Source organism: Psittacula echo, assembly GCF_963264785.1.
Source record: "Psittacula echo genome assembly, chromosome: Z".
NCBI classification, from domain to species: Eukaryota; Metazoa; Chordata; class Aves; order Psittaciformes; family Psittacidae; genus Psittacula; species Psittacula echo.
Genome location: NC_137742.1, coordinates 95,262,967 through 95,286,332, shown reverse-complemented (window position 1 = coordinate 95,286,332; position 23,366 = coordinate 95,262,967). Strand labels below are relative to the sequence as shown.

Here is a 23,366-nt window from a genome sequence, read left to right as displayed (position 1 = left end):
AGAGAACACGAGGCCTTGTATTTAGCGCAGTGACGGAAATTGCACAGCTGTAAATGCAAGATAGACATGCCATCTAGTGGCTGTCTGTTTACCGCAGCGCTTGGAACAATTTCTGAGGCCGATTCAGTCAAAACACAACAGATGGGCAAATTACCTTTGACAACAATCAGTTTTAAAGGTACAGGTGAGTGTAATTAAATCCCTGGCCTGGCTTTGCATATCCACTCATTAAAATACCTTTATTAGATAAAAATTAATCTTAGAAAAGAAACTCAACAAATTAGTTCCAATTTTTTATTCCTCTCTTCGCTGATAGAGTGAAGATAGCATCTGCTTGGTAAACTGCACACTATCTTAACTTTAATAGCTATAGTTAAGGTCCAACTTAGTTTTGGGTTTTGAGTTTAGTTGGCTTGGGTTTCCTTTTTTTTTTTTTTCCCATGCTCTGCAAACAGAAATTTTTTTAGGCTGTTTCAGTGATACAGTTGATATGATGTAGCAGTGATTTATAATGATACATTCATAATGATTTTATTTATAATTTCATTATGAGTGCAAATTAACTCAAATATAAGCATCAGGGAAAAAGTGTTGCAAGGTGTCTTGTCACTGGGTGGTCCTTTTGGTGGTGTTCAAAGGTCAGAAAGATAAAAAAAGATAAAAAAAAAAAAAAGGGAGGATTTCAGGGGAAAAAAGGCAAAGATAAACCTTGGGGGAAAAAAAAAAAAAAAAGTGGGGGAGGGATGTTATCTTATACCTTAGCCGTTTTCCTCTCTGAATTTCTTCTTCATGTATAAGTGACCATTTAGTAAAGACACTGTGTATGGAAGCATCTTGCTCTATGCTGCCTGTAAGAAGGGTCTCAAGTTTTTTCCTCACCCTAAAGGAACTACTGTATACTGATGATATCTGACTGAGTTTAACATAAATATTCTCAATTTACATGGCTGTAAGGCAGATAGTGCTTATTCCTCTGATGTTCCATTTATACTATTACTTGCATTACATTTGAATTTTGTGTTTACATTTTTGGTTGCCCAAGGAAGTTGTGAATGCTCCATCCCCAGGAGTGTTCAAGGCTGGGTTGGAGGGAGCCTTGGGTGACACGGTTTAGTGTGAGGTGTCCCTGCCCATGGCAGGGGGGTTGGAACTTGATGATCTTAAGGTCCTTTCCAACTCTAATTATTCTGTAATTCTATGATTTTTGTAAAATTTCAGCCCCTCACTCCAGGTAGTGAACAGCAACATAGTAATGCAAACCATCATTTTGCTTCATTTCACATGAGTATAGTGGAATGTTAAATGAAGCAATTCAGGAGTTAACTCAGCCTGTTCATCTGCTGGAGGAAAGAAGGTGGAAGGAGGACAGGGAGGAAAGGAATGTAATTCCTTTTCTACACATGAGCACTTTAGACCAAGATATGAGACTTCCCTGCACTTGTAAGCTGTCCCCAAGAAATTCCTCAAGAAAACTTACTTTTACAGTGGTACAGAACCTTAACTGAGCATGTATCTCAGTTTAACAAACCAGTTTGCAAGCAACGTCCAGTAACAATTTTATATATGGAGTTCAGATCCAGTTACAGCAACTAGAAAGGCCTTTTCCTTAGTGCAATTACATTAACTTAAACTGGATCTTCAGTTTAAGCCCTGCAACTTTGTATGTAGACACACTAACAGCCTCTGCTGTTGCAGCAGAGGTTAAAGGAAGTTGGAGATTTGGAATGGCATTTTTCCTACAGTTGTTCATTGTGTTTACCTCTGTTCATTGACATTTGCAGCTTGTTTGCTTTCCTAGCACTTGAGTATTTGTTTTAGATTATATAGGCAGATCAAAGACTGGAATTTGCTGTAACCAAAATAGGAAAATGCAATTGCTTTGTCAGACTTAGAGGAAATCTGTTTTTCTGTCTCAACAAGAAATCTCTGGATCTAAGGTGCTAATCAGCCTTCTGTGAAAATTCGAAATATGATATACAGCAAATTAAATGTATGCCATTATTCACAGGGCACAATGCACACAGTAAACAGCTGACACTTTTAAAAGGCTTTCAGCAGGAAGATATCTAAGTGTTTTGTAGGCTGCTGTTAAATTCATTTCCGTTCAGAAGCTGGTTAGCTAGATTGTTGTGCTCTTTGTCAAAGGCAAGTTCCAACTCAATCTGTATTTTCTAAGTTGGATGAGTCAATTCATTCCAGAGACTTGCCTTCCTCTGCATGGTGGTTAGGCACATGTTTGAATCTATGGCCATTTTCTGATGTGTATCACTAGACTAAGTCTTTCCACTTCAGGAAAACTTCTAGTAAACTACTTTTCTTTGAGTTCAAATTGTGTTTATTACTAGTCAGCTTTTGCGAAAATTATTAGTTGTTTGATAGAAATATTATTCTGATTTTTAACTTGATTTCTTAGGAACATCAGGCTTATTTAACAGTTCTGCTCTTTGTGGTCCCCATAAGAAGAAATGTTTACAAAGCACTAATAGTCCCCCACCTCTAATGAATATAAATTAATTAATGGAAAGTAAGCCATCATAGCACCTGCTGTGAAGGCAGCGAGAACTGAGAAGCATCTGCAGCTTCTGGTAGCAGAAGCGGTATGTATCACACCAAATCAGCCACAGCCAGTTGCCCAAGCATGCAAGTGGAGAGAAAAAAAAAAAAAAAGGTAATGTTCCATGGAAGGAAATTTCCAAGGAAGTCCCAAATAGTGCAGTGTCAGTGTAAGGAAAGTCAGACAGAAAACTTCAGGTTTCCCTGTCAGGTTAGTCATGGAATTAGCCTCCTTTTATTAAAGTACATGAAAAATTAAAAACATGCAATGAAACTAATGAAGTCTCTTTCACAGTCTCACACTTCTCCATTCATACAGACTTACAAGTTGGTTGAACAAACTTAAGCAGTGTACTCCTGCCTCAGACACCTGGTAGAATTTAGCTGCTTAGCAACTCCTGAGGTAGTAACTTTAGGTCAGAATTAAAGTCATCATGTACTTGAGTGTCCTCACTGCAACCTGTGTCATGCAGACCTCTTAGGCTCAAATAAATATTTCACTTAGTCTGGACCCCATTGAAGCCTTCACTAGGAGCTGGATCATGGCCTAAACAAGCAACACAGAAATAAGCATGAAAATGTGTTTGCAAGGAAAATCAAAGCTGCTGACACTACAAGTCCACAGACAAAATTAAACCTCGAAAAAATCTAAATATAGCATTTCTATGTTTTAACCTATCCCTGCACCTTAGTGCAATGCCCTGGGAATTAGGGTCATTTGCCTATAAATACTGGTAAGAACTTCTCTCCTGGCAGAAGATACTCAATACTGAGTGTTAGTTTACCTATAAACAGGGAAGTCAAAGCCAAATCCTAGTTTTATTTAAAGAAACTTGAGTTACAGTTTTTTCGATACAAACTAACAAGATAGAGCACTATGGCAACCAAGACACTGTTGCCACAGAAATTTACCATTTTAATTAGATATTCCTGAAGACACAAATATTAAAAGCTTGTGCAATATTGTTTCTTTCTTCAAATCATACAAGGAGTAGCATTTCTACTTTTAAAATCTTTAATCACATGTCGCTCTGGCTCATCAGCATAACCAAACACTCCCAAGCAGGATCTAAGTCTCAGTTCAATTTCATATCCAGTTCTGTCAAGTACTGGATATTAACACTGAAATACATTAAGTTTCTTGGAAGCCTCCAATACAGTATTCCTTTTTGTGTTTAGAAAACAGGGAATGAAAGCAACACCTTCTTCTGGAGGACTGTTAATTGTTTCACCTTCTTAACACATTTCCAAAATCACTTCAGCTTATGCATATGAGTTTATGGAATTACTGCATGAAGTGAGAGACAAGTAATAGCTTTCAGCTGAAAATAAGCATTTAAACATGTTGGGAGCACAAAACCTCTGAGCAGTCAAGTTAGTTTTCAGGCCGCTCTGTGAGGCTTTATCACTGTTGTGAATAGTACAAAAGCTGAAAATAATTAGTAGGTGAGAGTAAGGAGTGCTTTGAGACCCAGAAATGACTGCTCCTATACCTGTGCAGTGGAGCAAAGCGAAAAGGTGCAGGTTAAGGGCTGCACTAGTTCAGCAGATTTGTCAGACAAAATAATTATGTCAAACTTAAGATTTTAATTTTTTTTTCATGTGTGTTAAAATACTGTCCTCGAATTTTTCTTTAAAATGATCTTCTATTTAATTTTCTTTCCTTGGTTTGGGTTTCCATTTGACATGAAACTATGTTTCATTGTGTTAATAAAAACAAGAAACAAATGAACTCTCAGACTCATGGAGATGATAGCACGTCCTTCCACTTGAGATAGCCTGGGAACACGTTGATCTAATCTAGGATACCTGCAACATGTTATTCGGATAAAACAATCTTTAGTACAAGAAGCCAGGAGAATAAAAAAATGCACTATTAAAATCAAAGCCTCTTGTGACTTATGAGCCTCCGTTTTTGCCTAAAACATCATGCCAGGTTAAAGCAAGGAGTACATAGTAACCAATCCATAATACACAATAACTTATTAACCACCATGCACTTTGGGCCTGTACCTTGTCTTGCTACATGGTATAAAACCACTCGGTAGAAATTTTAACTGGGAGAAGCAGTTGCATGAATCGTCCAAAAAAAAAAAAAACAAACCACCAAACCCCAAAGGAGGAGCCTCAAAATGAGCCTTTAACTTTTGCTCTCCATAGACTGCACCACCCAAGTCTTGGAAGGCAGGTGCAGGGACTGTGAGAATGAAGACCCTGGGCCCACTGTAGGAGAGGATCTGGTTCAAGACCATCTTAAAAACCTAAACGTACACAAGTCCATGGGACCTGATGAAATCCATCTGCGGATCCTGAAGGAGCTGGCGGATGAAGTTGCTAAGCCACTGGCCATCATATTAGAAAAATCATGGCAGTCAGGTGAAGTTCCCGACGACTGGAAAAAGGGAAATATAACCCCCATTTTCAAGAACGGAAAATGGATGACCTGGGGAATTACAGACCAGTCAGTCTCACCTCTGTGCCTGGCAAAATCTTGCAGCAGATTCTCCTGGAAGGCATGCTAAGGCACATGAAAAACAAGGAGGTGGTTGGTGACAGCCAGCATGGCTTCACTATGGGCAAATCCTGCCTGACCAATTTGGTGGCCTTCTATAATGGGGCTACGAAACTGATGGACAGGGGTAGAGCAGTTGATGTCATCTACCTGGACTTGTGCAAAGCGTTCGACACAGTCCCACACGACATCCTTGTCTCTAAATTGGAGAGACATCAATTTGATGGGTGGACCACTCGATGGATAAAGAACTGGCTGGATGGCCGCACGCAAAGAGTTGTGGTCAATGGCTCGATGTCCAGCTGAAGACCTGTTATGAGTGGTGTCCCTCAGGGATACATGTTGCGATCGGTCTTAGAATCATAGAATCATAGAATACTTAGGGTTGGAAAGAACCTTAAGATCATCTAGTTCCCACCCCCCTCAACATCTTTGTTGGTGACATGGACAGTGGGATTGAGTGCGCCCTCAGCAAGTTTGTCGATGACACCAAGCTGTGTGGTTCGGTTGATACGCTGGAGGGAAGGGATGCCATGCAGAGGGACCTCGACACGCTTGTGAGGTGGGCTGATGCCAACCTGATGAAGTTTAACCATGCCAAGTGCAAGGTCCTACACCTGGGTCAGAGCAACCCCAGGCACAGCTACAGGTTGGGCAGAGAAGAGATTCAGAGCAGCCCTGCAGAGAAGGACTTGGGGGTGTTGGCCCATGAGAAACTTAACATGAGCCGGCTGCAGTGTGCGCTCGCAGCCCAGAAACCAACTGTATCCTGGGCTGCATCAAAAGCAGCGTGACCAGCAGGTCGAAGGAGGTGATCCTGCCCCTCTACTCTGCTCTCGTGAGACCTCACCTGGAGCATTGTGTGCAGTTCTGGTGTCCTCAACATAAAAAGGACATGGAACTGTTGGAACAAGTCCAGAGGAGGGCCACGAGGATGATCAGGGGACTGGAGCATCTCCCGTATGAAGATAGGCTGAGAAAGTTGGGGCTGTTCAGCCTGGAGAAGAGAAGCTGCGTGGAGACCTCATAGCAGCCTTCCAGTATCTGAAGGGGGCCTAAAAGGATGCTGGGGATGGACTCTTCATCAGGGATTGTAGTGACAGGACAACGGGTAACAGGTTCAAACTTAAACAGGGGAAGTTTAGATTGGATATAAGGAGGAAGTTCTTTACTGTGAGGGTGGTGAGGCACTGGAATGGGTTGCCCAGGGAGGTTGTGAATGCTCCATCCTTGGTGGTGTTCAAGGCCAGGTTGGACAGAGCCTTTGGTGGCATGGTTTAGTGTGAGGTGTCCCTGCCCATGGCAGGGTGGTTGAAACTTGATGATCTTAAGGTCCTTTCCTACCCTAACTATTCTATGATTCTATGATAATTTATATGATCATTTCCAGAGGACCTTTTCAAGTTTGAGGTTCATCATCTGGTGGCCTCAGCACTGAAGACTGTGGAATTGTATTAAACGAAGCAAACAAAAATCCTAAGAACCCTGCCTCAAGAGAATATCGGTTTTTGACCTTTACCCATAAGGAAAAGAAATGATGCTAATGGTTTATTTTATTTCCCTTAACACATCTCATCTGCTTGCTTTTATCACTCACGTTATTACCCTACTTAAAAGCACGCAGGAAAGGGAGAAGCGGAGGTCGGGGTCGTGGGGCCGGCTCTCAGCACCTCAGCCGTGAGGCAGTCAAGCTCTGCAGACCAGCGCGAGCAGCTGAGGTGACAAGAGGCGCCGGGCCCCGTTCCGAGGATCCCTGCTCCTCGCTGGGCCTGGGCGGCAGCTCCGCAGCCGTGCCTGAGCTCGCCTTGCGAAGGCAGGCGCTGAGGAGAACATGGCGGAGGAAGGGAAAGGCGGGCGGGAGGGGCGGGAGGCCGCGCTCGGCCCCGCGTGCTTCACGCGCCCGGCCGCGTCCTGACAGGACCCCGCGCGCCGCCCCGGGCGCGGCACTTACCGGAGGCGGGTCGCCGGGGGCGGGGCTGGCGGCGGGGCCGCGGGTTGGGCTGCGGGGCCGTCAGTCAGTGCCGTCGGTCCTCTCCTGCCGCGCCGGACACCCCGGAACCTGCAGGCGGCTGCGGGCGGTGAGTGCAAGAGCGGGGCAGTGGCTGCTTCAGTGCGGCGCGGGAAGGGAGTGGGTGTCGGTGCCGTGCCGGGTGAGCCGCGCCGGCCAGCGCTGCGCCGCGGGGGCTCGCCTGGGCGGTGGCCGCCGGCTCTTCCGCCGCGGCACTGGCTGAGCCGGGAGGGAGGCGATGCAGCGGGGGCTAAAGGGAGCGGAGCAGGGCCTGGCTTGATGAGATTGCTGAAGGGGCAGCCTCTCGGCAGCGGGAGCGCGGAGCGGTGCGGACGGGGAGGCCGCGGGGAGGGTCTGTGGGGAGAAGCCTGCGGGGAGATGTGCGGCTGGAGCTGTGTGTGCACGATGGGGCGTGAGGGGTCGGTGAGCAGCTTGTGGGAGATCGTGTGGTGGGGTTGGTGCGTGTGGGATGTGTGTGGGGTAAGGTTGGGTGTGTAGGGGCTGTGTAGGCAGTGTCGGGAGCGAGGGGAGCACGGGGTGTTGGGCGCTACACGTGGGAGTTGCTGCAGGGCTGTAGAGCTGAATGTAATGGGTGTCTTTTATTTAGTGCACAGCGTGAACGCCTCCCTCCTGCGAGCCCCCGGTGTGTACCCCGGCTAACCAACAGCTGGCAGGCTGTGTTGCGGTGGCAGTTTGGGTTTCAGTGATTACACTAATTCATCTGATGAGGAAGTGTTGAAGTGGTAGGTGTGACGCGTGGGGAGCATAAGCTTTATATAATGGGCACTTACATAATGGTCTTTAGCACATTGCTTTTATTAGCAGAGCTACTGTGTTTTAACACACTTGTGCTGCAGTGGCTAATGGATGCGGGTGGGTGTCCTGAGCAGAAGCAGTGGGGTCTGCAAACTGTGCTTGGATAGGAATCCAAGGATGTGAAGATGTAGTTATGGCAGCGAGTTCAGAAATGTGCTCCAGGACTGATCAATGCTACCTGACCTTAGGCAAACACATGCCTCTGGGGTATTGGGCAACTCTGCTTCTAGGAAAAAAAATGCTATCTTGCAGTGTCTGTCAGTCAGCTGATGTGAGCAAGATAAGTTTGCTTAAAACACTGTTTTTATTGGCTTTTTTATTCAGGAGCCTTGAAGTCATCATTGTTTCTGTCTCTCTTGACATCGGCAGTAAAGTTATGCTGTGCCTTTGCCTGTCCTCATAGGGTCCCAGAATGGTAGTGGTGGGATCCTTGTTGGAATGGCTCGTCTTTTCTGAAGCATGGGTGATGCACTTCAGGGATATTTTGTTGCACGTTGCTTTTGTTTTCCAAATGGAATTTCAGTAAAGTCCTTGGGTCCTATCAGTAGGTCTTTTGTTTAGAATAGTTCAAGTTTGTTTTTAGCTCTTGCTGAGTTCTGAAAAACACTTTAATGCAACAGCAGGGCTGGCTGCTTGTTTCTCATGAAATGCCCTGCTAAAAAGAACAATACTGCAGTGGTAGTAGCACCTTTGGCCAGAGTCCTAGAGCATGTTGTACTGCAGGCCACCTGGAAGTGGTTCAGAGCTTACAGAAAGCTGTATTGTTCTAACTGGCTGCTGCAGTGATCTTTTGGGAGTAATTGTACTCGCAGTGTTACTATACAGTCAGCTTTGAAATCAATGGGGCAAAATTGTGTTGTGGAGTAACCATGTGGTTGTACTTAGCCATTACCCACAGCTTGAATAGTTTATTCAAAGTAGGAGACAATATGATAGACATCTCCCATGGCAACTGAAGTTTTTCTGCTGTTTGAGTGCCCTGGGTTTTAGTGATGTTGGCAGCAGGGCTCTTCACAGCTGCTTGTAATAATCACACCCCTAATGGACAAGAAAAATTCTAAAAGCTGTCAATGTAACTGTGCTGTATCTATCACTGCATCAAAGTTCATAATGCTGTGATAAATGCATTAATTAGCTAGCAGTGGAGTCTACCTTCAGCTGCACAAAAAGTCCTACCTGTGTCAAGGTTGGTTATGACCTTGAAGGTAAAAATATACCAAAGCCAAAACAAAGCCAACAATAGAAAACCAGTCAAGCTTATAAGCTGGAACAGAGCTGGAAAGGTAGACTAGCTTGTTCTAGATGTCAGGATCATGGCAATCCATACAAATAATTAATTTCCCACATCTTTCCATTTCTCCGGAGGATCTAAGTGCTGACCTTCTCTTGGTTTTGGTATCTGGAGTGTATTAACAGAGTTGTGCTCTGTCAGGCTTTTTGAGGTTGCACGTTGTCATTGAAGTTCCTGTTTTCAAACTCGTTGGATCTGTTTGTTCTTGTTCTGTTAGATAAGGCTTTTCTCTGTTGCAGTTTACAATTACATTCCTTGTAATGTTGCAATTTCTCCTTAGCCTTGCCACAATGAGGAAAAATATGCCTGGAAGATAAGTTAGCTTTCACAATGAGTTAACTGGAGAGGGACAGTCCTTTCCTAAGGTTATAATTATGTGATGGAAGTTGTATCACTTTTAAGATGCTTCTATAGCAGTCTTCTGGGGAAAAAGTGCTCTGAAAATTTCTGTGAGCTCTAGGTTTTGTTTTGTATCACTATGTAGGAAGCTTCTTGTGAACCTTCTAAGTTTTATGTCTTTCCTTTTCTTATATTCCAGGCCATCAGGATATTCTGTGTGACTGAAGGACAGTGCTGCTGTTTGTGGAGTGACTTACGATGTCAAGAACTGTATCATCCTGGATCTTAAGCTCAGCAAGAAATGGCATTGTTTTACAAGGAAAAGGACGTTTGTACTCCATCTGTATCCCAAACAGAAACAAGATAAAATGGAAGCTTGTTTTTTCCAAAACACAGCTGTACCCTGCTGGAAGCAGCAGTTTAGACAATGTCTTCTCCTTAAAAGCATTCCGACACACTTCTACTGAAGAAGAGCATTTTTCTTTCCAGTTGTCTCCATCACAAATCAATGATATACTCAGAGCAGGGGAATTATCCCATAAAATACTGACTTTCAATGGTAAAAATGCAAATTCTGTGTTGAGGTTTGAAAGTAACCAGTTGGCATCCAACACCCCTATAGAAGATCGCAGAAGTGCAGCCACTTGTTTGCAGACCAAAGGGATGATGTTTGGGGTCTTTGATGGTCATGCAGGTTCTGCATGTGCTCAGGCAGTGAGTGACAGGCTCCTTCATTATATAGCAGTTTCTCTCATGTCTCGGCAAACCTTGGAAGAGCTTGAGCTTGCTGTGGAGTGCATGAAACCAGTTCTGCCTATCCTGCAGTGGCACAAGCATCCTAATGATGTAGAGTATCGAGAAATAACTTCACAATATTTTGAAAACCTCCGGGTTTACTGGCAGCATTTACTGGACCTAGACAGTGAGCCAGGGTTCAGTTTAGAAGAAGCCATGATATGTGCATTCAAAAGGTTAGATTCAGACATATCACTGGAAGTTCAGGCACCCCAGGAAAATGAGTTGATGAGAAATGTTGCCCTTCAAGTAGCTTTTTCTGGTGCAACAGCCTGCGTAGCACACATTGATGGTGTTCACTTACATGTTGCAAACACCGGTGATTGCAGAGCAATTTTAGGGGTTCATGAAGAAGATGGGACGTGGTCTACTCTCCCTCTGACCCGAGACCACAATGCCGTTGACGAGTTTGAAATTAAAAGACTGAAAAGGGAACATCCTGGATCTGAGGAGAAAACACTATTTGTGAATGACAGGTTATTGGGGATTCTTATGCCTTCCAGGGCTTTTGGAGATGTGCAATTAAAGTGGAGTAAGGAATTGCAGCATAGCGTTCTTGAGAATAGCTGTGATATTGAGGATTTAAATATTTACCAGTACGTTCCTCCAAACTACCATACACCCCCATATTTAACTGCAGAGCCTGAAGTCACATACCACAAATTAAGAAGCAAGGATAAGTTTCTAGTTATTGCTTCAGATGGACTGTGGGAGATGTTAAGTAATGAGAAGGTTGTAAAACTTGTTGCTGGACACCTTTCAGAGCTTAATGTGCAGAAACCACAACTGGCTTTTGAGAAACCAGTTAATTTGGGTTACATGCACAGTTTGTTACTTCAGAGGAAAAACAAAGGCATTGCCTCACTTGACCAGAACATAGCTACTCATTTAATAAGGCATGCAATTGGAAGTAATGAGTATGGGGAGGTGGACCAAGAGAAACTTGCCGCAATGCTGACACTGCCTGAAGACCTTGCAAGAATGTACAGAGATGATATCACAGTTACCGTGGTGTATTTTAATTCAGAAACAATTGAAAATTACTACAGAAACAGTAAGTAGACCTGCACTGTTGCTGTTCTATACCACAACTTTGATACATTTCTGTCTTTCTCCAATAGTCAAGCTGTTGCCAGTGTTGTGGTCTGGAAGTTCCGAAATCTTTTTATTACTTACTAGTCTTGAAAGTAACTTCATAGAAGTGAATTTGAAAGTTCCCTGGCTTTCCAGGTCTGTACATACTGAAGAAAAGAGTTTTGATAAAAGTTCACCAAAATGTAACTGAACTCAAGATTGCTGACCCAGTTCTGATTCCATGGGAACCACTGGTAAACCTTTCCAAATGAACAAAAGAGAGAAATTATACTGAGACTGGTGCAATTTAAGAGATGGATAATACTTGTAGCTGCATGGAGTATAAGAAAGGCTCTGCTCTTGTGGAAAATGAGTAGCATCCTATTGAAGCACTGTATTGAATTAAATAAATAAACTATCAAACATCTATTTGATGTGTTACATACTTTAACAAATTGCTTTATATATATGAAGACAACACTAAACTGCTTCACAGAGCCCTGGGATTGTCTGACATTGTCCTGGGTTCAGCAGTAGCAGTCATTTTTCTCCTTCTTAGTTTCTTGCTGTGGTTTTGACTTTCAGCCTGGGAACAGGGCTGATAACACTGATGTTTTCAGTTGTTGCTCAGTAATGTTTACTGTGACCAAGGACTTTCTGAGTCTCATGCTCTGCCAGGCAGGAGGGGAAGCCGGGAGGAAGCAGAGACAGGACACCTGACACAAAATAACCAAAGAGGTATTCCATACCACAGCACATCATGCCCACTATACAAACTGGGGGCAGTTACCTGGAAGGGCTAGGTGACTGCTCGGTCAGGCTGGGTATTGGTTGGCAGGTGGTGAGCGGCTGTATTCTCTTCCCTTGTTATTTCCCTTATCATTATTATTATTGGTGGTAGCAGTAGTGGTTTGTGTTATACCTTAGTTACTGGACTGTTCTTATCTCAACCCATGGCAGTTACATTATTTCGATTCTCCTCCCCATCCCTCCTGGAGCGGGGGGAGGAAGGAGGGGAGTAAGCAAGCAGCTGCATGGTTCTGAGTTACCAGCTGGGCTTAAACCATGACAGTTCAGTTCTTTTTGGCGCCCAACGTGAAGCACGAAGGGTTGAGATAATGACAGATCTGACCAGAGTGTGTCTAAGCATGTTTGTGATAAGCATTTATTGTTTTAGCTCAATAGTCACTTGTCACAATGCTGATTCATTGGCTCTCAAAGTTGTTGCTCTTGATCTCACAGTTTCAGCATGTCATACCTTACTTACAGCTGGTATTTGCTGTTTTAGTGTTTATCAGCTGGGGGGGCTTGAGCTAAGGTTCTTGTTTCTCTGTACTTTATGGTAATGACTTGTAATACAATACATTCATTGATCATGAAACTGATCTGGCTTGCATTCCCAGTGTGGTCATCACCACTATACTTTGGGAGGTATATAATGGAAGTGTTTAGCAATTACACATCTTTTTTTTACTCCTTGGGTGATCAACCTATGAAGGAGACATTCCCTTACGCTTCCAGCCCCCCCCTCTAGACCGTTTACAGCATCACTTGAGAGTTCTGAAGGTTTTGAATGGCCTTGGGTACCCTTGAGACCTGCCTGCTGATTGTGATGGGGATACCATGTTGGCACACATACAGAGTGTGTTTTACCCACGACCATTTCACCTGATCTCGAAAGTTAAGCAGAGTCAGGTTTGGGTCTTTGCTAGAGTTAGATGACAACAGAAGGACCGGGAGATTTTCCCCGAGGCTGGACAGCCATGAGTGGCAGTGTGTATGGGATAGTATGGGCAAGTATCTAGGCCAGTGGGCCCCTCCAGTGCTTTGGAATTTCACCATTGAACAAGTGCAAAATCCAGAAAAATTAGCAAAACACTTAAATGAGGTATGTTGTCATCCTGGTCATACCATAGAGGGACAAATCATGGCAAAGTGCTGGGGCTTGGCCTGTGCTTACAGAGCCCTGTTCAACAGTATCCAGCACCTTCCAAAGGAAGAAGATGTCTCTGGATCTGCTGGCAAAGCAGCAGACAACACAGCTACTCCACCTCCAACAGCAGCAGCTACACCAACCCCTGCGACAACTACAGCAGCTACTTAAACCCTGACAGCAACAGATAGTGCAGCTGCTGGTGCTACTCAAACCCCAAGCACAGCGGCTGCACCAACCCCAACAACAGATACTGCAGCCCCTCCAACCACAGTGATAATCACTGCAGCTAAACCAAAGCACCAGTTCTTGCCGGTGTTGGTTGCCGCTGTAGCAAGGGAAAAAGCAAACAAGAAGCACGAAAAGCAACCCGTACAGTGAAGAAAGATGAAGAACCAATGCACTTACTATGTCGGACAGCATCTGGACAAGTTATTAGTGTGTGGATCAGAGGAAGAGGAAGAAAAAGAGGTGACTTCTTGACTCCGGACCTCAACCAAGCAACAAAATATGCGAAAAGATTTTACCCATCATCCAAGGGAGCACATCATCACCTGGTTCCTCTGATGCTGGAACAATGGGGGTGACAGTCACGAACTAGAAGGCAGGGAAGCCAAGCAGCTGGGATCATCTGCTAGGGAAGGGGGAATTGACAAAGCGATTGCAAAAAAGAAATGGTCCCTCAGTCTTTGGAGGCGGCTCTTGGCAGCTGTGAAAGAAAGGTTTCCGTACAAGGACAATGTGAGTCGTTCGGCCAACTGGACCACTCTAGAGAAAGGCATCCAGTCTGTGAGGGCATCAGCCATTGTAGAGATGATCTGTTGCAGGCTAGATGCTGGGAATGCATCTGTAGATCCAGATGAAGTCAAATGTACACAACCCATGTGGCAGAAATTTACATAGAGTGCACCATCAATCACCATATGCCCACTCATTGGCATCAGTAACCTGGCATGATGTAGCACCACCAACAGCAGATGAAGTGATTCGTCAACTCTGAGAGTTCGAAGACAGTGTCACCCCTTCCATCATTTCATCTGTGGAAAAACTGTCCCAGGAGTTCAAACAATTGAGAGACAATCTATCTGATCTATCCAGCTCCCCACATATACCAACACACATCTCAGCTATTAACAAAAGGTGTCCTACTGCCTGAGAGAGAAGATACAGGAGGTATATGCCATGGGCCACCCTATGGTTTTACCTGTGGGATCACGGAGAAGACATGAAGAAGTGGGATGGAAAACCTACTTCAGCTTTGGAGGAGCAGGTGTGTGAATTGAAGAGGGGAGCAAAGGTCAAGGATGATCATCCCTTGAAAACTGCGGCTTCAGTCTCTGGTGAGCAGGTTCCCAGATGGAGTGGAAGAGCTGATTTTACTCCAGCTCCTGTGATAAAGAAGACTAATTCCATTCTACAAGATTTAAGTGGACAACCTTATGGTCACTATCGGGGGGGCCTGCCTCCAGCCAGGTGGAGGTAGGGGACAATAGGATTTACTGGACTATGTGGATCAGATGGCCTGGCATATCAGTCCCACAGAAGTATAAGGCTCTAGTAGATACTGGTACACAGTGTAACCTGATGCCATCAAGCTATCAAGGGGTGGAACCCATCTATATTTCTGGAGTGACAGGAGGATCCCAAGAGTTGACTGTACTGGAGACTGAAATCAGCCGACTGGGAGGAAGTGGCGAAAACACCCCATTGTGACTGGTCCAGAGGCTCCATGCATCCTCGGCATAGACTACCTCAGAAGAGGGTACTTCAAAGACCCAAAAGGGTACCGATGGGCTTTCGGTGTTGCTGCTTTGGAGACTGAGGAAAATGAGCAGCTGTCCACCTTGCCTGGTCTCTCAGAGGATCCTTCTGTTGTGGGGCTGCTGAAGGTCGAAGAACAACAAGTGCCAATAGTGACCACAACATTGCACCGGCAGCAGTGTCGCACCAACCGGGACTCCCTGATTCCCATCCATAAGCTGATCCATAGCCTGGAGAGCCAGGGAGTGATCAGCAGGACCCACTCACCCTTTAATAGCCCCATATGGCCGGTGCGAAAGTCTAACGGAGAGTGGAGACTAACAGTAGACTACTGTGGCCTGAATGAAGTCACACCACCATTGAGTGCTGCTGTAACGGACATGCTACAACTTCAGTGTGAACTGCAGTCAAAGGCAGCCAAGTGGTATGCCACGACTGATATTGCCAATGCATTCTTCTCAATTCCTTTGGCAGCAGAGTGCAGGCCACAGTTTGCTTTTACTTGGAGAGGCGTCCAGTACACTTGGAACCAACTGCCCCAGGGGTGGAAACACAGCCCTACCATCTGCCATGGACTGATCCAGACTGCACTGGAACAGGGGCAAGCTCCAGAACACCTGCAGTACATTGATGACATTATTGTGTGGGGTGATACAGCAGATGAAGTCTTTGAGAAAGGGAGGAAAACAATCCAAATCCTGCTGAAAGCCGGTTTTGCCATAAATGGAGTAAGGTCAAGGGACCTGCCCAGGAGATTCAATTTCTGGGAATAAAATGGCAAGATGGACATTGCCAGATCCCCACAGATGTGATCAACAAAATAACAGCAATTTCTCCATCAACTAATAAGAAAGAAACACAAGCTTTCTTGGGTGCTGTGGGGTTCTGGAGAATGCACATCCCAAATTACAGTTCGATTGTAAGCTCTCTCTACCATGGGACACGGACGAAGAATGATTTTAAATGGGGCCCTGAGCAACAACAAGCCTTTAAGCAAATTAAACGTGAGATAGTTCATGCAGTAGCTCTTGGACCAGTGCGGACTGGGCCAGAGGTGACCAATGTGCTCTACACCACAGCTGGGGAGAATGGTCCTACCTGGAGCCTTTGGCAGAAAGCTCCAGGGGAGACTCGAGGTCGACCCCTCGGCTTTTGGAGTCGGGGATACAAAGGATCTGAGGCCAGCTATACCCCAACTGAGAAAGAGATACTGGCAGCCTATGAAGGGGTTCGAGCTGCTTCGGGGGTGATTGGCACTGAAGCACAGCTCCTCCTGGCACCCCGGTTGGCTGTGCTGGGCTGGATGTTCAAAGGCAGGGTCTCCTCTACACATCATGCAACCGATGCTATGTGAAGTAAATGGGAATTACACAACAAGCTCCAATAGGAAATCCCAGTCGTCCAGGAATTCTAGAAGTCATCATGGACTGGCCAGAGGGCAAAGATTTTGGAATGTCACCAGAGGAGGAGGTGATGCGTGCTGAAGAGGCCCCACCATATAATAAACTGTCAGAAAGTGAAAAGCAGTATGCCTTGTTTACTGATGGGTCCTGCCGTATTGTGGGAAAGCATCGGAGATGGAAGGCAGCCGTATGGAGTCCTTGATGACAAGTTGCAGAAACTGCTGAAGGAGAGGGTGAATCGAGTCAGTTTGCCGAGGTGAAAGCCATCCAGCTGGCCCTGGACATTGCTGAATGAGAAAAGTGGCCAGTACTTTATCTCTATACTGACTCATGGATGGTGGCAAATGCCCTGTGGGGGTGGTTGCAGCAATGGAAGCAGAGCAACTGGCAACGCAGAGGTAAACCCATCTGGGCTGCTGCACTGTGGCAAGATAGCGCTGCCCGGGTGCAGAACCTGGTGGTGAAGGTACGCCATGTAGACGCCCATGTACCCAAGAGTCGGGCCACTGAGGAACACCAGAACAACCAACAAGTGGATAAAGCTGCTAAGATTGAAGTGGCTCAGATGGACTTAGATTGGCAACATAAAGGTGAATTATTTTTGGCCTGGTGGGCCCATGACACTTCAGGCCATCAGGGCAGAGATGCAACATACAGATGGGCCCGTGATCGAGGGTGGACTTGACAATGGACACTATTGCCCAGGTTATTCACGATTGTGAAACATGTGCTGCAATTAAGCAAGCTAAATGGTTAAAGCCTTTTTGGTATGGAGGACAATGGCTGAAGTACAAGTATGGGGAGGTGTCGTTGTTTTCTGTTATCTCGTTGATCACATCTGTGGGGATCTGGCGATGTCCACCTTGCCATTTTATTCCCCAAAACTGAATCTCCTGTGCAGGTCCCTTGACCTTACTCCATTTTATGGCAAAACCAGCTTTCAGCAGGATTTGGATTGTTTTCCTCCCTTTCTCAAAAACTTCTTCTGCTGTATGTTGGGTACTTAAATTTTTCCCAAGATCTTAAGTAGATGATATCTTGGGGCATAAATAGGTAGCAGTTGTGGATTTGGGGCTTTTTGTATACTTTTCCTCTGGATAAAAGTTCTCACTGCTTTTTCAGGCATTTAAATAATTTGTTTTAAATATTATTTAGAAGGAAACTAAAACCTGAAAAAGTGGCCATGTTTTTGACTAGTCAGGATTGACTTGTAATTCGGTGCTACAATTACTATCACTGAATGCATCCTTATAAAACCCTCTGTTCTGGAAAACTAATTTACTCTTAGTTTTTTCAGCTAGTACATGTTGGAGTACATCCAGCAGCCTGAAGGCACGTAGCGCTACTTTTCAGACAAAACGAATAAGCCTGTTCCCTTTGATAACAACAAAACAGGATTGCCTCAAGAAACCTGACAGATCTTGGTGACAGGGACTGCAGGAAGACTTTAGGTATGTGTAAGATGTTACAGAGGCTGCTGAAATTCTTGTTGGGTTTCTTACAGTAAGTAGAGTTACTGTACAGTGTGCCCTCATCTGTGAGGCTGGTCCTGTGGGATGAGAGGCTTCATCTGCCAGCAGCAAGGAATGAAGGTCAGGCCTTGTGTTCACCTCAGGAGGGGTCTGGTCTACCTACAAGGCGATTGAGTGAGGAGGGGAGAGCAGCATTCCAAAACCCTTGTGGCTTTAAGTGGGCTGTTTCTATTCACTCTTACAAAGCCTTTCGCACGATTAGTTCCATGCCTCAATGCTTAATAAAGATAAAGCAGTAAAAGAAGACTACCTCTTCATAGAGAAATTACTTAACAATGTAGCTAGAGAAACAAAGGGGCTAACCCACGCTGTTGCTGATATGAAATGATACATTTTTAATGAAGATGATCTAGAAAACTTTTGATGTAAACATGCAGCTACCAAAGTAATGTAGCAAACCAGCTACATTTTTATCTAGCAATAAAATAAAAACAAGCTGTGTTGTTCTTTTCACCACCCAGAGGTGAAATCTAGGGTGTCTCTTGGACGAGTCCTTGTGGCACTGCATTATTTAAGTGTTACTCCTGGATATGTTATTGATTGTAGGTTGTTGTAACTGCAACTTGATAGTGATAGTTTTGGGTAACATGTTTGAAAGTAGGGAAGGTTCTATTTAGACTTTCATGTTAGTTTTGCCCAGCTTAACACACAACACTATAATTATCCTACCGTGGATAAGGATAATGTTAAACTAGTTAGGGGTTTGTGTTTTGTTTCTTTTTTTTTAAATTGCAAATAACGAATTTGACTGCATGCTCCCTGCAATTTGTTGCAGGCCAATGAAAGCAACTTATCTGTATGTCTGGTAAGGAAAATAATGATTCCCCTCATTTGCTCTGGATCATAGACATTTTCATATCCTAACTGTAAACACAGCTAATAGGCATTAATAAAAGTAGTACTCTGTGATCTGGAGAATCAACAGGGTTTAAATGAGTGAACTAAATGCATTAATCTGCTCCTGCAAGCACAGTGATGTGAAGATTTGATAGCATGTTTAGATCCAAGTCCTGCAATATTGGGATAATATTGCACACGTGTTTGCGGCAGTCTGTTTGGTTTAGGTTAGATCATTCTGCTTGGTGTTTGTTTTCTTTATTTCATAGTAATCCAGAAAGCAATAGTCCAAAAGTTACACAAATTCTGTTTCTCAAAAGTGGAATTACGGGCATTATGACTCTGACGTAAAATATCTGAGGTTAAGCACTGATGTGAATAGAAGAAAAAAGACTATTTTCTTCTTAGAACTTAAACCTTGGGTTGAAATACATCACTTTATTTTTTCTACTCTAGAACTCTTATTCCATATTCTTAAATTATGAAGCTTGCTTATATTTGGAGGGTTTTTTTTTGGTGTTTTTTTTTTTTTTTTGTTTTTTTTTTTTTTTTTTTTTTTGAGGTGAGGTGTTTGCTCTTTTTTTGGGTTTTTTTTTAATAACTTCTTTGTTTTTACAAGTTTTTACAATGTTTTTACAAAAACATTCATTTTACACTCAAAACTAGTTTTTATTAAATCAATAAAAGGAAGTATTTTGGCTGCTGGACTGGAATCTGTCATTCTTTCTGCTGAATGCTCGTATTAAAGGACATTAGATTCCAGCTCAGAAAGCATGAATGTTCAAACTGAGGTAAAAGTGAATAGTTTGAGGAGGCATTGCAAGTTTGCTCTGTGGCTTTTAGTTCAGTGGTTTCCACACAATGGAAATCATTGTTAATATGCACAAGAAAGGGCATCTTGGTAGTACTGAAGTTCCAACAAATTAATCAGTCAGTAGAGGGAGCACGAGTCTGCTCACCAAAATATCTGAGCTGCGCTCCAGTTAATTTGACAATCTACATTAATATATATTGCATTTTAGTGTGGATAGGCTCACATGCACATACGTGTTCATGTTCACGTACACGTATGTGTTCATCAGCAGTGAGAACATCACTGTAACATTCACATCAGGTGTGTGTTGCAATTGTCTTAAAAATAATGCAACCCCCCCTACAAATACATCATCTATAGAAACATTGATTAAATCCTTGAACTACAACAGACCAGTCATAAGGCAAGTGTTCAGGTCCTTAGTCTTCGAGGCTAAACTTTATTTCCATTAATTCTAAGTGGGTTTGGGGTTGTTTTTTGTGTGGCTGGTTGTTGTCTTGTTTTGTAGGTTTTGTGTGGGGCTTTTTTTGTTTGGTTGATTTGGTTTTGGTTTGGTTTGGTTTGGTTTTTTTTTTTAGTTTGTTTGGGGTTTTTTCCCCCAAGAAAGAATGTATTCATCTAAACATTGAGGACGAGCTTTTTGGTACTGTTTTAGTCAAAGCGAGGTTCTCTGTTCAGAGCTACAATTGTACTGAAAACTGAAAGTAAACTGTGCATGCTTTCTGGTTTTGTCACATATCAATTGATCACGCTGGTGGTGTCTGCTCTTTATTACCACAGGCTTAATAGTTCAGTAGTGAACCAAGTGTGCTTCTCTTGGGGTTACAAAGCATGATGTGACATCAAAAAAAGGTTTTCCTTCTTCATATCTCTTGTGGGAGGTTAACCTTCAGAGAAGTATTGTTGCCAAATAAAACACAGGAAATTTCACTAAATCTCTGTCTCTATCCTGAAGAACTGACTCAAACTGCTACTGTCAGATCTCTCCAGCTGTTAGTCATGTAACTGTCAGCCTGTTGTTTCTCATTGCATTAGTTAATTGCTGCTCAAGGACTTTACAGCCTCCTGGTCTGCACTACAGCACCACGCTAACAGGCAGTGGGGCAGCTACTAGGGTTTGGCTGCTTTGAGTCTGTGCTATTGGATACTCTCAGTGCTTTGGCTGAAGCTCTAGAACAACTTGAAAGAAAGTTGACTAGGAGCCAAGCAATTGTGGAAAGGAAGCAAAACTATTGTGTTTTCTATTTGGGTTAAACGAAGCTAAGGTGGCACTTCGCTTTTCTTTTAGAAAAGCAAAAAAAAAACCCAACTATGTTTTTTGCCTTCTGGTGAGCTTATTTGAATTAGAAACAAGCCAGAAGGGGAAAATGTGATCAACAAGCAATGCTTAAAGAGAACCCTAGGCAGCAAAGTGGATTGTAAAGTGTACTTCCTTCCTCCCTGCAGATATTTTGCAGCCAGCACTACAGGGCCTTGCTCTAGAATAGGTTGGTTAGTTCAGTCTCTGACTTCTCTCTGATCAGCCAAGATGCTGCCTGTAGAATCTTTTTCCTGCAGGCTATGAAGTGCACTAGAAACACGCACCTTGCTCTCAGGCAGGGGTTTCCGACCTTCGATGGAGCCATCAGAGTGCTCTTTTCTGTTCTTGTTCAGTTTGCTTTGCTTCGTGCTCTCCGAAATGGCCTTTGTCGCTTTGAGGTGGCTCTTGCATCACTCTTCATGCTCCACACTTCTGCAGCGTTTTTCTTAAAAACGATAGCAGTTTCAGTGCGTTGCCGACTAATCTTTGATTTCGGACGTGCAGAACCGAGGTTGGCCAGAAGATGTCATCTGAGCTTTGCAAGAGGCGAGCTGTGCTGCGAACACTGCTATATTATCTATGTGGTGTTTATAACTTGAATTTTAGGTGCTGCTGAAAAATTGAGTTTCAAAACCCCACAAATCACCTACACACATCTTAAAAATTCTATGTGATTTATTAGTACTCCCGATTTTGGTACTGTGTCTTCCACACACAGCACTGAGGGAATTCTCTAGCGTGGCAAGACGTGCTTTCAGCTGGGGGCATATGTGGGTGATCTTACAGTGCTACAAAAAGGCTTTTTCCAGCAATACAGTACAGCACAGCAAATAACAAAACTGCTGGAGTGCTGGGTGATACAGAGCAATTGCTTTGTCCTCGTTGTTATCACAGGTAAGTGATGCAACCTTCTTGTAGACCAACTTTACTTTTTAATCCAAAAATTCAGCCTATGTTTGAGTCTCTGTTTCTAGGCCACTGACTATGAAAGTGAAATAATCAGACAATACTGGCAACTCAACTGAAAGATTAGAACAATAGGTGGTAGTGGGGCAGAATAAAGCTGATGTGTTTGGGTTACAGAGCTGATCCTCCACGGACCTTCTTCACACATGGGCTTGGGTCAGGTTCTGATTTCAAACCCATCTGGTATATTTGCTAATCAAATCCTTGCTGATCTATTAAACGTGAAATGTAGTCATTTGGCTGGATTTTCAGAGAAACTAGGTCATGAATAAAATCTTCCAGGGTTGGGGCTCACATTGCATCATTTTTTTTAAACAAAACAGAATTGTCATGTCTTACTGTTCTCAAGCATACGTAAAGGAGATAAAAGCTCTGCATCCATCCGCTGTTCTGATGGTGCCATGCTTTAAGAAACAGTGGCTTTGCTTGCTGTGCTATTCCCTGTGAACTCCTACAGCATGTACATAGGACCTGTCTCTCACTTGCAGAGCTATGTTTTTAAGTAGGAGATAATTCTGTATTTTCCAGACTGTGATAATAGTAGAGAGTAAATCCCGAATGACACTGTTCCTTTTTAAAGAACATGTCTAACAGTGCTGGAAAGGTTAGTTTATTTTTATTATGACTTTGCTTACAGCAGGCCCTGTGTCTTCGGAATCTTTGGCTACAGTAGAGCAGATTGCAGTAGTGAATAGCCTGAAAGTTCCCTTGGTGACATGATGTAAGAGAGTGCAAAACCCTCTGTAAAACCAGCAAAAGCTATGTGCCATTGCTGCCCTTTGACATCCATCTTACTAAAAGCAAAAGGGGTTTCAATTTCCTTTTGACATTTTTCCATGTAGTTTTCCAACCACCCGACATAAAAGTAGGTGTACTTGGGTATCTTCATTCCCTTTTCTGGAGTGCAAATTAATTTTCTATTCTATTTTTTCCAGTCAGGCTTTTAGAGGCATTCTAGTGTTGTTTTCAGTGAATGCTGGTAATAAATATTTCTACCTTATTCACCTGCCAACTCATCTTTTATTCATCCTGCTGATGAAAACAATCTCTCATGAAACTTCCATTGCCAAAAGAGTTCAAAAACTTACCAACAATGAAAGTAATGGATCCTTTAGCAGCTTAGCGTGAATTTTCTATGGCCTTGTTACACACTTTTGAAGTTAGGAATTATGAAGTTCTGATGTTTAATTAAAGCAAGAGAAAGTACGCAACATGGTCAATGTAGCGACATTTGAACCTGTTTTTATTACAGGCTATTATGTTCTTTTTGCAAAAATGCCAACGTTGTACCAAAATAAAGACTTGGCTGTTCTTCTACCCTTCTAACTTCAGAGGTGTGGATTGGTGCAGCTGGACCTCAAGTCCTTAGTCAACAGTTGCTGGTGCTCTTGCTTTATGGCAGTGGAACCACACGTGGGTACTTGTGAAGTTT

At 43.6% G+C, this 23,366-nt stretch overlaps 1 protein-coding gene across 1 annotated transcript; it reads left to right on the top strand.

The window, feature by feature from the left end:
* Positions 1-7,753: 7,753 nt before the first annotated feature.
* PDP2 (pyruvate dehydrogenase phosphatase catalytic subunit 2) lies at positions 7,754-11,376 on the top strand (the record flags this gene model as incomplete). Its single annotated transcript, XM_080636776.1, has 2 exons — positions 7,754-7,816; positions 9,719-11,376. Exon 2 carries the CDS (start codon positions 9,778-9,780, stop codon positions 11,374-11,376), a length of 1,599 nt encoding a protein of 532 aa, XP_080492902.1. The 5' UTR covers positions 7,754-7,816; positions 9,719-9,777.
* Between the last annotated feature and the right edge of the window lie 11,990 nt (positions 11,377-23,366).